The following is a 14,807-nucleotide window of genomic DNA, read 5'->3' as shown; positions in this document are numbered from 1 at the left end:
ATTAAAATAATCAATAGGCTTCTCGCCGTCAGCACAGACGGATGCACCACACAAACACAGATACGCCGATATGCACACACATGCTCATGAGCAAACACCAGCACACAGTCTGAGGAATACCAGTTCAAGGAGTACTACTCCCGCAATGTTGTCTCTGGACTTTCACAAATTAGCCTGGGTCATGTAAGATTCAAACACACACACTCCCTCTCTCTCTCTCTCTTTCTATATCTCTCTCCCTCACACACACACACACACACACACACACACACACCACACAGACCTATTCTCTGTTAATGAATGTTAATTTAAACCTCTGACTAAATGAGGACCGGTAAAAAGGTCACCAACATGACAATAGTCTCATACATCAGTTATTTCTGTTCTTTTTTTCGCTTAATTTTACATGAAAATCATTATTCATTTAAAGTCTTATAGGGGTATGGATAACACAAAATGCTGCAGTCATAAGATATTTCAGTTTATGTAATAGAATTCCGACAGGTCAAGCACTGTTCCCGTTTTGGTTGTTATTTTCTTTGTGTACATTTACATAACATTTATTTAACATGGAAGCTTTGTTTTATGAGTTATTTATCATTATGGGCTATGAGATTTTGTATTTTTAGTGCATATTCAAATTATGCTAAATCTGTGATGGATTAGACAACAGTAGAAACTCCAATTACATCCCTTCACCACTTTTTCACACATGACCCTTTTAAATGAAGCACTGAATAGATGCAATTCCTTGTGAGATGTTGCACGCATCAATGTACCATGTGCAATTTAGAGCTTGGTTAGTGAATGAATTGATTTGTCAATAATCAGCTATTTTGATAACTGATTTTCAAGCAAAAATTCTCAGAAGAGACAATTTGTAAATTTACTTTGTCAGAAATATTGTCTACTGAATATCGGTGGGTGTTAGCTAAACAACACAAAACATTTGAAAATGTCCCAAAATGTGTTTTAAAATCAATAAATCAAAAAATAATTTGGCAGATTGTTATTTTCAGCCCTAGCAGTTTTAGAAAAAATATATAAAACTGTCCTTTAACTCGCTTTCCTTGCACAACTCACACATTTATCAACAGACATTGGTTAAATTTAGCCAGAAATACATAAACAGTTTTAAGAGCAGGTTTTGAATTGAGATCAATAAAGCATAATTTTCTTACCGTCCTCCTGCCGTTACTCCCCGACTCTCCAGAGTGAATAGGAGACATTCCAGAACAAAACATAATTAATTAATGAACAATTTATCACATCGATTATTAAAGCCACATTTTAATAAGAATGTCCGCTCAATATTACTGAATGACAACCCGGCTCTTTAGATTTTGTTTTGATTGCACATTCACTTGTGTATCTGAAACAAGCTCTCATCTCCTTTCCTTGGGTCCTTTCTCTCTCGTCTCATCAGAACCCAGGACACTCAGGTCCTGCTGCAGGACATCATTAGATACCGTCTCTTTTCTTTTTTTCAAATAAAAAATGAAATTACTTTTTTCCCTTTCTTTTTTTCTCCGAGATTTACAGTGTAATAATAGGTGTAAGGATTAGCAATTAATCAACCTCTAAATCACTCCCAGTGAAGAAGCAGGATGTGAAAGACTGGAAATTCACTTGTGAAGGATGTGTCATCTTCAAATAGACATGCTTCTTTCAATTGCCACTTATAACATGAACTGGAGGCACTTTGTGTGTGAAGCATCCTGCTGATTCTGAAAACTTTGTCAAAGATCTCACAAACTGTCTGGAAGTCAGGGAGGGTGTGTGACATATGCTTTTGTATTAATCTCTTATGAGGTAAAGTTGTGGTTTAACACCCACAGACATGGTTTACTGCTGTACATCTCTTTCAAAGAATCATTGTAGTATGAGGTATTCAGTTGTTACAAATCTGCAACCTCACTAATAGACGCTACTAAATCCTAAATCAAAACAGACAGTCGGTCTGAACTTGATTCATATGTAACAAGATATAACCCTAAGCTTTGACTATTTTTTTTAAAGAATACATTGGCTATTCAAGGACAATTGGACAGTGATGATAAATTCTGGAAAAACATCTCTCAACTAACACCTTACTAACCAGGTTAGGAGTGTGCTGGTTTCATGATGTAAGATTTTTGAAAAGCCATTAATCTTTTCAACTTGAGAGGGTTCTACATGGAAGACCAGCTTATTAAAGGTTACATGAGAAAAAAGAGGACTAAGTCCACTTTTCATTTCTGAGGTGTGATAATGACTATTTCCTAATAGAAAAAATTATGTCAACACCCAGGACCTGGACCTTAGTAGCTCGAAAGAAATTGTCAGTTAACCTTAACTTTAAATGGAGAATCGCTGTAGCTGGATTATTATGATTCTAATTTTCTCATAATAAATGTATTGTTAGTACTATTATGTTTGTTACTTTATTAAAATGACTGTGTTACTTTTAACAACATACAGCGCGCAGTTTGGAAACATTCTCTACACCACTCTGCCCCCTGCTGTTCAGTGGGAGTCGTTGCAGCACCGTGTTGTCCAGTCGTTGTAGTACCGTGCTGTGGCCGCTGGGTGGCAGGCGACGTCGACTGGTTGTCTGCAAGCAAAGATGGCGGTGCGGAAGAAAGACGGCGGCCCGAATGTAAAATATTTCGAAGCGTCTGATACCGTCTCTCAGTTTGATAATGTCCGCGTCTGGCTGGGAAAGAATTACAAAAAGGTACCGAGCGCATGTTTTGTAACCACACTCACAGCGCATAGAGTTTTCACCCAGGAATGTGTGCGCCTACCCGCCGGGCAGAGGCGCTGACAAAGAGAGGAGGGAGGGTGCTGCTGAGCGTCCAGCTGTTTGATTCACTCGAGCCGGAACACAAAAGGATGCTGAGCAAACAGCTGCGCCAGATGCCGCCGCGACCGGCGTGATCCCCGTACGCTGTTGTGGCCACATCGACCCAAAAGCGGCACACAGTCCGACCTGCAGGGATGGAATAGTGTAAAAGAACGGGTGACTTTAGCCGGCCGGGCAGCTAGCGAGCTAGTTAGCTAGCGGGCTAACGGTGATGCAGCTCAGATCCAGATGTTGGCTGTGTGGCGCGCCGCGCTCACTGGAGCCACGGCGCGTCTGGAGGAGCACTGAGCGGCGCGCCGGTGCTGAGACACGTTGATGCAATAAGATACAGTCTTTCATCAAAAAGCACACCAAAATAATCATAATTATTATTATTATGATTATTTTTATAATAAAATAATCATAATAATAATGAAATGGCCGATGTTCACGACTTCACCCCCTCATCATATCCTATCACATGTGCATTACGGCGCAGTCTCCAGTCTCAGTGGTAGAACTGAAAGCTGTGCAGCGTCCACCGACACTCAGCAGCCAGCAGTCCTCTGTGCTTTGTGTTTATTTGTGTTGTCCCGCCTGTGGCTCGTCCCCCTGACTGCTCCACTGCTGTTGTCGCCCCCTCAGTACATCCAGGCCGAGCCCCCGACCAACAAGTCTCTGTCCAGCCTGGTGGTCCAGCTGCTCCAGTTCCAGGAGGAGGTGTTCGGTCGACATGTCAGCAACCCTCCGCTCACCAAACTGCCTGTACGTCTCTTCATTTGCACACATGCTTGCACACACATGACTTTGCTCCGGTGATAAACCGTTGCGACTGCTGTGTTTTCGTGTCCGCAGATGAAGTGTTTCCTGGACTTCAAGTCAGGGGGGGCTCTCTGTCACATCCTGGCTGCTGCCTACAAGTTCAAGAGTGACCAAGGATGGTAAGACTTTCTTTTTACCTGGTTTAGGTGCTCGACAAACAGAGAAAGTGAAGAAAAATAGTTGTGCAGTTATCTGGAGTGACAGTGCTCAGGATTTTGGCTCTGTTCCCGTTTCGTGTGTAACTCCAGTCTAATTTCCTGGTAGGCGCAGGTTTGACTTCCAGAATCCGTCTAGGATGGACCGAAATGTGGAGATGTTCATGACCATCGAGAAGTCGTTAGTGCAGGTGAGTTTGCCTGCATGCGTTTATTTAAATGGAACTATTTATTGTTAAAGAGCCTTCCCACACTTCAGAACTTGTGAAATTGGACAGAAGTGTGTTTATATATTTTCTATATAGGTTCACATACAGTCATAACCTGCTTCACTTTAGGAACCATTACAATATTTCCACAATTCGCAGTATTTGCTTTTCTCAGTTAATTTTTCATTTGATTATCTTTGCACTCCAGCAGTTTTTTTTTTCATGCTGCAGGCACCAGAGCTAAATGATGTCTCTTGCTCTTTTGTCTGAGCATCAGGTTGCTTGTGCTTCACAGATTGAAATAATCAAAATACTTAATAGATCCTGCATTTACACCATAAAATCCTCCAGCGCTCCTGATCTAATGAGCATCAACACCACCAAGTCCCAACAGTTTTATTTTAATTCATGCAACTTCCGTGTTTCTTCATTTCAGAACAACTGCCTGACTAGGCCTGTCATCTACCTGAGCCCTGACATAGAACCAAAACTGCTTGGGAAACTGAAAGACATCATCAAACGACATCAGGTGTGTTTTTTGTTTTGTGTCAGTATTATAGATATGAATTGTTACTCTTCACACAAATGTTTTTTTGGTTGAGTTGGGGATTTTTTGTTTGGTTAAAAAAATATTTTTGTTAAGATCCAATCTGTTTCCTTTTATTGCCCTCAGTAAAGCAAAGATGTTAAGTTTTCTCCTCCTAAAATCAGTTGTCCCTTTTATTGTGAACAAGGTGATGGTCTATTTTGTAAGATTAAAAAAATGTGTTGAATTTGCAAATATGGATGATGTGCAAAGATTGAGTTGGCTGTTGAAACATATAAATAAGCCAGTAGCCTGAGAGAACAGGAAAACGGGAGGACTCTTTAGTCAATTTAATGATATGTAACAGTTCTGTATGTGATGATTTAATTTTTGTATTTCTTTTGATTTGTTTTTCCTTTTTTGGTGTTTGTTGTCTTCACAGAAATGCTAAAATATAATTATGTATTTATGACCATCTGTTGCAGGGTTCAGTGACTGAGGACAAGGCCTCCAGCTCCCACGTTGTCGTGCCTATTCCTAACAGTCTGGAGGAAGGTGAGCCTTCACATGTTGTCTTTAAGCACCGCCTGTCGTGTTCCTTGTGAATTCTGCTCGATCCGCTGCACTGATTCACTTTGTCCTTTTTGATTTTCTCTTTTCGGTCCAGAGGAGTGGGTGCGTCCCGTGATGAAGAGAGATAAGCAAGTGCTGCTCCACTGGGGATATTTCCCCGACAGGTTAGTTCTGAGTTGATGCTCCGTCACACAGCAGCTGTAGAACAACATGACCACCACATGGCATTCTACACTTAACTGAGAACTGTTGCCTGATCTTATTGTGAAAGCATAAAACAGTTCCTAGAGTATGTGTTGGAGCTTCTACCTGACAGTTTTTTGATAAACTTAACACACATTTCTCTCCCTGAGGTGGTTTTATAGGCTCAAATGTGTAATATTATTGTGGCTTGACTTTTAAACTTGCCCCTCTCACTGTATAGCTATGACACCTGGATCCCAGCCAGTGAGATTGAGGCTGGGGTGGAGGATGCTCCGAGCCCAGAAAAACCCAGGAAGGTACGTTGTTTCTTGTTATACTGTGTCACTATGTTAGTTAAGTCCACATCTTTTTTATTGTTTCTGTGTCTCTCTCAATCTAAAATTGTTTTTGATGTCCCCGTTATTGAGGCAATATTGTACTTGGAATTAGATCAAAGATGATTTTCTATGGACGCATCGTTACTTAATATCGAAACATTTACTTGTGCATCATTTTTATGTGCCAGGTTTTTGAAAAATACCTGCACGTTGACTAGAATGTGAAATGAATACCTTGTGTTTAATAGAAGTACATTGTATGCACCTCAGCTTTCTCAATTATACAAACCTGTTGGGCTTTGTTTCTCAATAATATTTCTCTCCTTTTTTGCAAAACATCCGAGATTGATGTGCTGCTGCAAATTGGCACTGGAAGCATCAGAGTCGACGGCAAATTCCAAGCGTTGCAGAAGCTCTTATTGTGTGTTCAGAGCGTCACTGGCTCGAGGCGTTCAGGGCTCACTAGGACATGATAGTGAGGGCAATGGAGCATTGAAATAGTTATATAATATACTAGTTATATAATAAATAGTTATATTCACACAACAATGAACACACTGGGTTAGTGTCCTCCTGTCACTATGTGTGCTCACAGCGGAAATGTTTTTTCCGTCAGATCAGAACTTCAGAAGTAATTAAACCTTAAATCAACTCACATTTTGTCACCATACAGTGACTTTTCCTCGGAGGATCTTCTTCCAAACCAAAATTCCTTTCTTGTTAATAACTGTCAGTCTGCATCTATTTGTTTTCTGAGCAAGGCTGCTGAATACACATACATAGGGTTAATTATACCTGTTACAATTTAACACAAATTGTTGGTATTTTTAAAAAAAAATGGATAAAATACTGCAGATGTTCTTGTTTGTCTGTTGTCTTTCTATGCAGCGCTGCTAAACTGTGTTATAAGTTTGGTGACAATTCACTCAAGAGATTGACATGGTTTCTGCAATTGTTTCAATAGTTGGTTTACAATATGTGCTCTTTATTCACAGGTTCATGCCAAGTGGATTTTAGACCTGGACCAGTATAACGAGTGGATGAATGAAGAGGACTACGAAGTGGGTGAGGGCTGCCCTAAGAGGAAGAGGATCTCTGCCAAGACCCTGACAGATGAGGTGACAACACCCGACGAGAGGCGGGACAAGAAGCCCGGCAGTGCCAAGAAGAGGAAGCGCTCACCGTCGCCCTCCCCCACCCCTCCAACCCAGGAGAGCAAGAAGAAGAACACCAAGAAAGGGTTGGTGACCACGCATGTCTCAATGCACAAACGCACAGGCATTTAACAATGATATGATGCTTACGGTGTTTGTTTGAGTCAGTGGCATCAGATATTTTAAGATATTGTCCTTTCTTTGTGTACGCTGCCAGGCCAACAACCCCGTACACCAAGTCTAAACGGGGCCAGAGGGAGGAAGAACAGGAGGAGCCCAGTAAGGACTTAGATGAAGCGTCTCCTGTTCCAGCATCTGAAGAGGGAAACCCAGCTAAGACAAGTACACAAGTCCACATATGTGCAAAATATTAACCAAAATAAGCATACAACTACAACGTTGTCTTCTTGTAAGATGTCTATCACTGGCTGACATTATACTTAATTTTTGCAGATAACACTAAGAAAGACTCTGATTCAACTCCAGTCAAGGGAGGAACAGATTTGGGTGAGCAGGCTTTTTTTGTCACCTTCACTACTTTTAAAAGAAAATCCTCCCATTCTGTGCATTGCAAGTGAATCCTTTAGTGATGGCACTAAAACATCCACAACACCTACAGATCACATTTACATTAGTTAAAAACATTCTCTATCGTGCACTAACATGTACACATCATCCATCACTCATCACTCAGATACTTCACCTTCCCACTTGTCGTCATATGTTTAAATATCTTTGCTCAGCTTTGTTGTCCACTAGAAACTGGAGGCAAATTCATTGTATACACAAACATACGTGGCCAAAGAAAAGAAAAAAAGATTCTGGTATTCTGAACTTTGAATAAATTATCTGTTGATTTAGAATATTATATATATATATAAAATAATGTATTGATAGTTCATTTTCTGTTTCATATTTTTCTTTCCCTTCTTTTGTGCTTTAAAAGATGAGCAAGAAGACGAGTCCATGGAAACAACAGGGAAGGTAAGGTTGTTAGCAAAAGTGAAAGGAAATATTGCAGTGCAGACAGTAAATGTGTCTAAAAGTGTGTGTTTTTGTGTGTGTGTGTGAACAGGAGGAGGAAGAAGGCTCTCCGAGTGTGAAGGGTGAACCAGTGAAAGGCTCAGACCTTCACGAGGACAATGTGACTGAGCAAACCCACCACATCATCATCCCGAGCTATGCTGCCTGGTTTGACTACAACAGGTAAGATGATCAGTGTCTCTTCTTTTGTGATCTCAGCTGTCGTCGTATCGGGTTGAAATTTTTGGTTGAGTTTTTTGAGGGGACTCAAAAATGAGTTGTACAGATGTAGTTCAGCTGTGGTTCATCTTGCTGTCGTTTTTTCCCTCTAGTGTTCATGCCATTGAGCGCAGAGCCCTGCCAGAGTTTTTCAATGGAAAGAACAAATCAAAAACCCCTGAGATGTAAGTATGTTGTATATTTGATGTTTTTAAAAAAAAAAGATTTATCTGATACCGTTTTAACAGTAGGTCCAAGATATTTATCAAATTCTTTTCGTCTACCTCAATCCCTCGGCAGTTACCTGGCATACAGGAACTTCATGATCGACACCTATCGACTGAACCCTCAGGAGTACCTCACCTCCACTGCCTGCCGCAGGAACTTGGCTGGAGATGTGTGTGCAATCATGAGGTAGGTGGAGGCTGAACGAGACGAACATAGTCAGTCAATCCAGAATTTTATTTGTCTGTATCTACACAGTTGAATGTTTTCTGGGCTTCTTCTCCTGCAGAGTTCACGCCTTCCTGGAGCAGTGGGGTCTGATCAACTACCAGGTGGACTCTGAGAGTCGACCAACACCCATGGGTCCTCCACCCACCTCTCACTTCCATGTCCTGGCAGACACTCCATCAAGTCTGGTGCCCCTGCAGCCTAAGACCGCCCAGGTCCATAAACACCTGCATCTACACACACACAAATACACATGCACACAGAATCCAGGGTATTTAACATTTGTCGCTCTGTCACTATGAACCTTTAGACTCCTGCCACCCAGCAGATGATGTCATTCCCAGATAAAGTGAAAGATAAACCAGCAGATCTGCAAAACTTTGGGCTGCGGACGGACATGTACAGCAAGAAGAATGCCTCTGCAAAGGTAGTACAACAGGATGGATGGAAAAATGTTTTTTTTTGCTGTAAATTATGACTAACTGTATTTTCAGTGTGTTTTCATTGCAATAAAGCAGCTGTGACGTTTTTTGTGTGCAGAGCAAGAGTGCAGCAAGCTCCATGAGGGAGTGGACAGAACAAGAAACACTACTACTACTTGAGGTGCAAACAGTAAAACAATGGTGCCACTAGCAGTCATAATAATACATTAGTAAAAAAAGCAACAACATGAAGATGCAGAGCTAAGTGTAGTCGTCACTTTCCTCAGGGCTTGGAGATGTACAAGGACGACTGGAACAAAGTGTCAGAACATGTGGGCAGCCGTACGCAGGATGAGTGTATCCTGCACTTCCTGCGGCTGCCCATTGAAGACCCCTACTTGGAGGACAGCTCCTCGACCCTGGGACCACTGGCCTTCCAGCCCATACCTTTCAGCCAGGCAGGAAACCCTGTCATGAGCACTGTGGCCTTCCTCGCGTCAGTAGTAGACCCACGTGTGGCCTCGGCTGCAGCTAAATCTGCTCTCGGTGAGATGTGGCTTATTTTAAAATGTCTGTACTGTACAGACAGCGAAAAAAGAGTCCTGTAAAATTATTTACAACTACTACTGAACATATAGGATGCTAATGAGCTCATAGCTTGTACTATCCCAATGCTTTCCTTAGTGTCTTTGCTCATTGAAGTTAGTTCCTGTAGTTGATTAATTGAAGACAGATTTATCATGAAAACCTTGTCTGTGCCTCTCAGAGGAGTTTTCTCGTATGAAAGAGGAGGTACCTGCTGCCCTGGTCGAGGCTCATGTGCGGCGGGTGGAGGAGGCAGCCAGAGTGAGCGGCCGCCAGGACCCTCTGTACGGCCTGGAGGGTAGTGGCATTGCAGGCACTGGCCTGGAGGAGGGAGACAGACCTGGTAGGATGGGCACACACACACACACACACACACACACACACACACACACACACACACACACACACACACACACACACACACACATACACACAACATAAATACAACATACAAAATTGCAAAAGACACCGTCTGACTTGTCTTCTCTCTCGACCTCAGAGGAAAGCACTGATGAAAGCAAGAGTGAGAGCCAGTCAAGTGAAGAGAAGAGAGAGGCCAAGGTACGATGCATGTTTATTATAATTAGGTTTCCCATGGGTCAGTGGTGAGTTTGTGAATATGGGTCATTGAAAGTGCTTGAATTTATATAACAAGCAATTGAAGATCTTTTGCAATGTTTTCTTTTACTTAACGTTAGTTAATAGACTTTGTGTGTCTTGCTCTCCATCTCTGTGCTTTTCCACTTGTAAATCTGACTCACTCAACTTACACAGTATATTGTTTTGCTGTGCTGTGTTAGATAAGGCAAGATACCACATAGTCTGACATCTTTGTGACCCAGCATAGCACAAGTGCGTTCACACATTCAGGCCTCTTTTTTATTTGTTTATTGCCGTCTAAGAACTTCTGTAAGTCCCTCTAGTTATCATCATAAAATGTTTTAGTGTTGTAACAGTAATTCGTTTGATCTGGGTATTAAACAATACCGTGTTGGGTCCTTGCTACAAAGCTTGTGCTGTGTTTATTTCGCCACACAGGAAAGCAAAGATGGAGCGATTGAGGAAGAGGAAAAGCAGGCAGAAAATGGAAAGAAGGAGGAAGAGAGAGGAAGAGAACCTGAAGGAGAGAGGGAGGCAGACAAAACAGAGTCCGATCTTGGTATGAAAATGCATGTCTGTCAGACACGGTAAAATGCCAAGTAGAGCTGTGTTCTTGTCCCAAAACGATTTTCTTCTCTTAGGTGACGGCGAGAAGGAGAAGGAGGGAAAAGAGGGAACAGAGGAAGGACAAAGAGAAGGAGAGAGTGAGGGAGAAAGGAAGGCCAAGGTAGAGCGTGAAGTTGGAGAGGGGAACCTGGCCACTGCTGCTGCATCTGCTCTCGCTGCCGCTGCCGTGAAAGCTAAGGTAAAGTTAACAATCACATGCTCTGTGTATCGTTCCTCATCTTTTTAGATTTTTTTTTCTCTAACTTTGGTTTCACCTTCACTTTCTACTCAGCACCTGGCTGCAGTGGAAGAGAGGAAGATCAAATCTCTTGTGGCTCTGCTGGTGGAAACTCAAATGAAGAAGCTGGAGATTAAACTGCGACACTTTGAAGAACTGGAAACCATCATGGACAGAGAGAGGGAGGCTGTGAGTGAGGGGTTCTAGGAAGTGAAGCATTAACCATCAGCCTATTTACAGTAAACCCTTTAACATATTTCTGTGTGTGTGTAGTTGGAGTACCAGCGGCAGCAGCTGCTGGCTGACCGTCAATCCTTCCACATGGAGCAGTTGAAGTATGCTGAGATGAGGGCTCGCCAGCAGCACTTCCAGCAGATTCAGCACCAGCAGCACAGCCAAGCCGGGGGCCCTCATGCCAACCAGCCGGCCCCAGGCCTCCCGCCTCAGGCCGTGGCAGCGAGTCAGCAGGCTCCTAGCACACCAGCACCGCAGCCGGCTGCCAGCCCCGCCCCTCCGGCCTCTTCTGTCCCGGCTCCTGAGTCCCAGCCCCCTCAGGGAGCTCACACCTCGCCCCCCTGCCCCCCAAGCCAGACCCCGGCGACCCACTCCAACTCCAACTCCAACTCCAACTCCAACTCCAACTCCAACTCCAACTCCAGCACTACACCTGTTCTTCATGGTGAGTGCACACTAGAGCCAGACAGATGGGGACTTTTGGGTGCCGATGCCGGTACTAATAAAAGGAGTAAAATATTTCGGATACCAATATACTGGCCGATAAATATATGATTTTTTTTTAAAAATGGCGATGATTCCAAAGATGTCGTCATCAAACCCTAAATGTTATTGATATTTTACAGTGAACTTAATTATAAATAACTAGAAATAAAAAGAAAAAACAAATACAATCAAATGCAGAGATTACTTTTCACTGAATTCACATCTTTGCTGCACTGTCTATGCTGGAAAATGAAAGTTTTCATTCCGTCGCATATCGGCAACATAATCACACATACTGATATGTGTGTTAAGGATAAAGACAGTTTTGTGCTTTCATCGCCTTCTGTCAGTTAATCTGTTTTGAAGATTCAGAGTGCTTCTCACTGCAGATATGTTAATATCAGGGTTTCTATCTATTTTTAACCTCCCACCTTTTGTCAGTTTCTCAGGAAATAATGAATGAATCTTGAGGGAACTTCTTATTGTAAAAAACCTTGCACCTCTTACTTGTTGAGATTTTTTAACACATTTCTCCCTCACAGAGCCCAACGCCCCCGTCTCCGGGGAAACACTCCACCCTGCAGCTCCAGTCCCTCCACCACAGTGAGAGATCAATACATTTCCTAAGAATCCGAATGACTCTGACCACTTTGAATCCTGCCTGTATCATCTGAAATGAAGACGTCATAAACTCAAGGAAGAGAACACATTTTACTTTTTCAGCTTTGGTTTGTTTTTCCAGCAAGACAATTGATGTGAGAAAGAAAAACATTAACGTCTTAATCAAATCATCTCTACTTCGAAAAAAAAAAAAAGTCTGTTTCAAATTGAATGGCCCAATGAAGAACATTTGATTTTCATACTCTGTTCATCCTGTGGTCGAATGGACAGCAACATTTCACTTCATTATATTGAGCTTGACACCAGAGATCTGGTGAATGAAGAAGGTCTGACCAACATGCTGGCACTCCAGGAGAAGAAGAGAAAAGACTCATCTTGTGTTATCAGTGTTTTGGAAGTTGTTGCATTTATTTTCCTGCAACATTCTGTCACAGCTTATGAAGTCTCAGGCTTCATAATCTCTCCACAGTTCCCCCCTTATACTGAAGGTACTAATTGAAATATATGTAAGAAGAAAATGCACTTTTAATATGTTTCCCCAGGTCTAGCTGAAAGACTTGAAGCATCCATGAAATTGAACTTAAGCACTTACATCGTCCTTAGATACTTTTTCATACTGAAGGTTTTGGAAACTTGATTGGGAATATTGCCTTTTCCTCTCTAATTTTTTATTTGTATTACATGGACAAAGGTCACTCCACAAGGTCTGGCCTGAAGGTCGCATGTCTAAAAATCAGTGTCTCTTTCCAGAGTCAGTAATGAATGAAAAACGTTCAAGCCAGTTTGACATTACTTTGAGTTTGTTTGGATGCAGTTGAAGAGTATGAATTGTAAACTGGAGCTTCTGTTACAAACACTTTGTTGTTCCCCTGCAATGAAAAATATGGGAGCTATTTGAGAGTACTGACAGTATTATTCGTTTTAGTTATCGTCCCCTTTCCAACAGCACTTACTGTCGTGTCAGTGAGGCGCTTCAGTTTTGCAAATCTAGATGAACTCAAAGCATCCAGGTTGCAGTTCAGTGAGGAATGTAGTTTTGTTCAGGAGATACGACTGACGAAGGCAGTCTGGGAATAATAATTCTATCAGCGTCAACAAATATGTTTTTTTTATAATTTGACTTTGTCTTAATTGCTAAACCAAAATGTTTTTATAGTCATGTCTATCTCACATGTGGCTGCTCGGGAAATGAAGAGGTTGCTGTTTTTTTGGTTTCACAGCTTGTTTTTTTCGCTGGTGCATTTTGAGTTACAAATTGAAGAAATGTTAACGCTGTCAAAAAAAAACAAGGGAGCTCGCACCTTAAACGGCTTACAATGGAGAATTATGTCCTTAATATCTGCAACAATATCCTCACTTTTTAACCTATAAATTTTTTTATATTTCTTACTGTTCATTTTTCATCTTCTTTCTTTTACATTGTAACTGTATATTATTACCTTTGTAGCCTATATTTACCCTCTCCACTGTTGTGTATGGTTCAGATTCAAACAGGTCTGCTGGGTCTGTCTGAGATATGACTGTGAGCATGAATGTATGTGAACTTATGCCATTAAGTTCTGTAAACCATATTACCATTCAGTTTTATTTTCAGTGCCATTCATTGTCACCGAGTTTGAAAAAAGAGACGAAAAAAAGAAACTATTTCATTCTGCACGTGGGAACCTCACGTCAGTGTCATGAAATATAATCCAGTCAGGAGGTGAAACTTTACAGTTTATGTCCATCAAGCCAGTATTGCAGTCCTCACCACAGCTGTGAGCATAAATGGACTTCTTTTATCTGTGTTATTACTACATTGTGTGGATCTTGTGATATGAGTGTCCGTTCAGTTTCTGTATGTTTTTCACTATGCTGAAGGTAGCAGCAATTGCATTGATTATTATATCGTAGAAACCGATTTTTCCTCAGTAAATCATCACATTAGTGCTGACAGTTACTCTGGCAGTAGGTATGGGAGAGAGAAAAAATGACAGAACAAAAGCGGTTCAGGTTTTAATTACAAAATGTTGGGGGTTAAAATAAAGATGTGAAGAGGAGTTTGCTGTGTTGAGTGCTTTGTTATTTTCCCATCTGCATCGCACACTGGTCAGACAAATACAAACCCCACACACGAGGAGCTCAATCGACACAAATATGAACTTGGTTACCAGTTTGTCAGGACACTGAACAATAGATTTAAAGATGTCATACCTCTGTTGTTATGAGGACGAAAGAGGTTTTCTCTGGATTTGTTCTAGTCGTGTTTCCTGCAGAGCCCACAGGTCTATCACCAACAGGCCTTTTTCACAGGGGACATTAAGACTTGTCAGAGGGTGAAGCAGTTATGTTACTCATATCATTAGGCCACTTGTGCTTCTCCCACTGTTAAGTAACTTCTGCTAATGGTGTGCAAACAATCCTGATCTCGACACCTCAGATTTAAATAAGCTTGACACTCAAGTTTCTATTTTCCCATTATCATTTTTTTTAAGTGTTTATGTTTTCTTCACAACATAGTCACAATACTATTTTTTTTTTATTCACTTACATGGTA

The 14,807-nt window shown here is 41.6% G+C and overlaps 1 protein-coding gene across 2 annotated transcripts; it reads left to right on the top strand.

Annotated features, from left to right (window-relative positions):
- Positions 1 to 2,561: 2,561 nt before the first annotated feature.
- Positions 2,562 to 14,310, top strand: smarcc2 (SWI/SNF related, matrix associated, actin dependent regulator of chromatin, subfamily c, member 2). 2 transcript variants are annotated; one of them, XM_035631641.2, is made up of 26 exons: positions 2,562 to 2,716; positions 3,470 to 3,589; positions 3,680 to 3,765; positions 3,917 to 3,992; positions 4,447 to 4,539; positions 5,022 to 5,091; positions 5,204 to 5,273; positions 5,534 to 5,609; positions 6,626 to 6,870; positions 7,002 to 7,126; positions 7,238 to 7,291; positions 7,731 to 7,768; positions 7,860 to 7,990; positions 8,140 to 8,211; positions 8,327 to 8,440; positions 8,541 to 8,694; positions 8,790 to 8,906; positions 9,020 to 9,082; positions 9,189 to 9,447; positions 9,668 to 9,829; positions 9,986 to 10,047; positions 10,525 to 10,645; positions 10,728 to 10,891; positions 10,985 to 11,119; positions 11,204 to 11,609; positions 12,193 to 14,310. In XM_035631641.2, exons 1-26 carry the CDS (start codon positions 2,606 to 2,608, stop codon positions 12,255 to 12,257), a joined length of 3,189 nt encoding a protein of 1,062 aa, XP_035487534.2. In that variant the 5' UTR covers positions 2,562 to 2,605; the 3' UTR covers positions 12,258 to 14,310. The 2 variants fall into 2 exon arrangements, with proteins under 2 accessions (XP_035487534.2, XP_035487533.2); XM_035631640.2 differs by having other exon boundaries at positions 3,911 to 3,992.
- Positions 14,311 to 14,807: the final 497 nt, after the last annotated feature.

The sequence above is a fragment of the Scophthalmus maximus genome, chromosome 6 (assembly GCF_022379125.1).
Source record: "Scophthalmus maximus strain ysfricsl-2021 chromosome 6, ASM2237912v1, whole genome shotgun sequence".
In the NCBI taxonomy this organism is placed as follows: Eukaryota; Metazoa; Chordata; class Actinopteri; order Pleuronectiformes; family Scophthalmidae; genus Scophthalmus; species Scophthalmus maximus.
Note: the sequence above shows the minus strand (reverse complement) of the source record. Positions and strands in the feature narration are given on the sequence as shown.

Coding starts and splice junctions, on each gene's coding strand:
- smarcc2 (XM_035631640.2), top strand. CDS start 2,606: ATGGCGGTGCGGAAGAAAGACGGCGGCCCGAATGTAAAATATTTCGAA. Junction 3,590..3,679: donor CTCCGCTCACCAAACTGCCT/GTACGTCTCTTC, acceptor TCGTGTCCGCAG/ATGAAGTGTTTCCTGGACTT. Junction 7,127..7,237: donor GGGAAACCCAGCTAAGACAA/GTACACAAGTCC, acceptor TAATTTTTGCAG/ATAACACTAAGAAAGACTCT.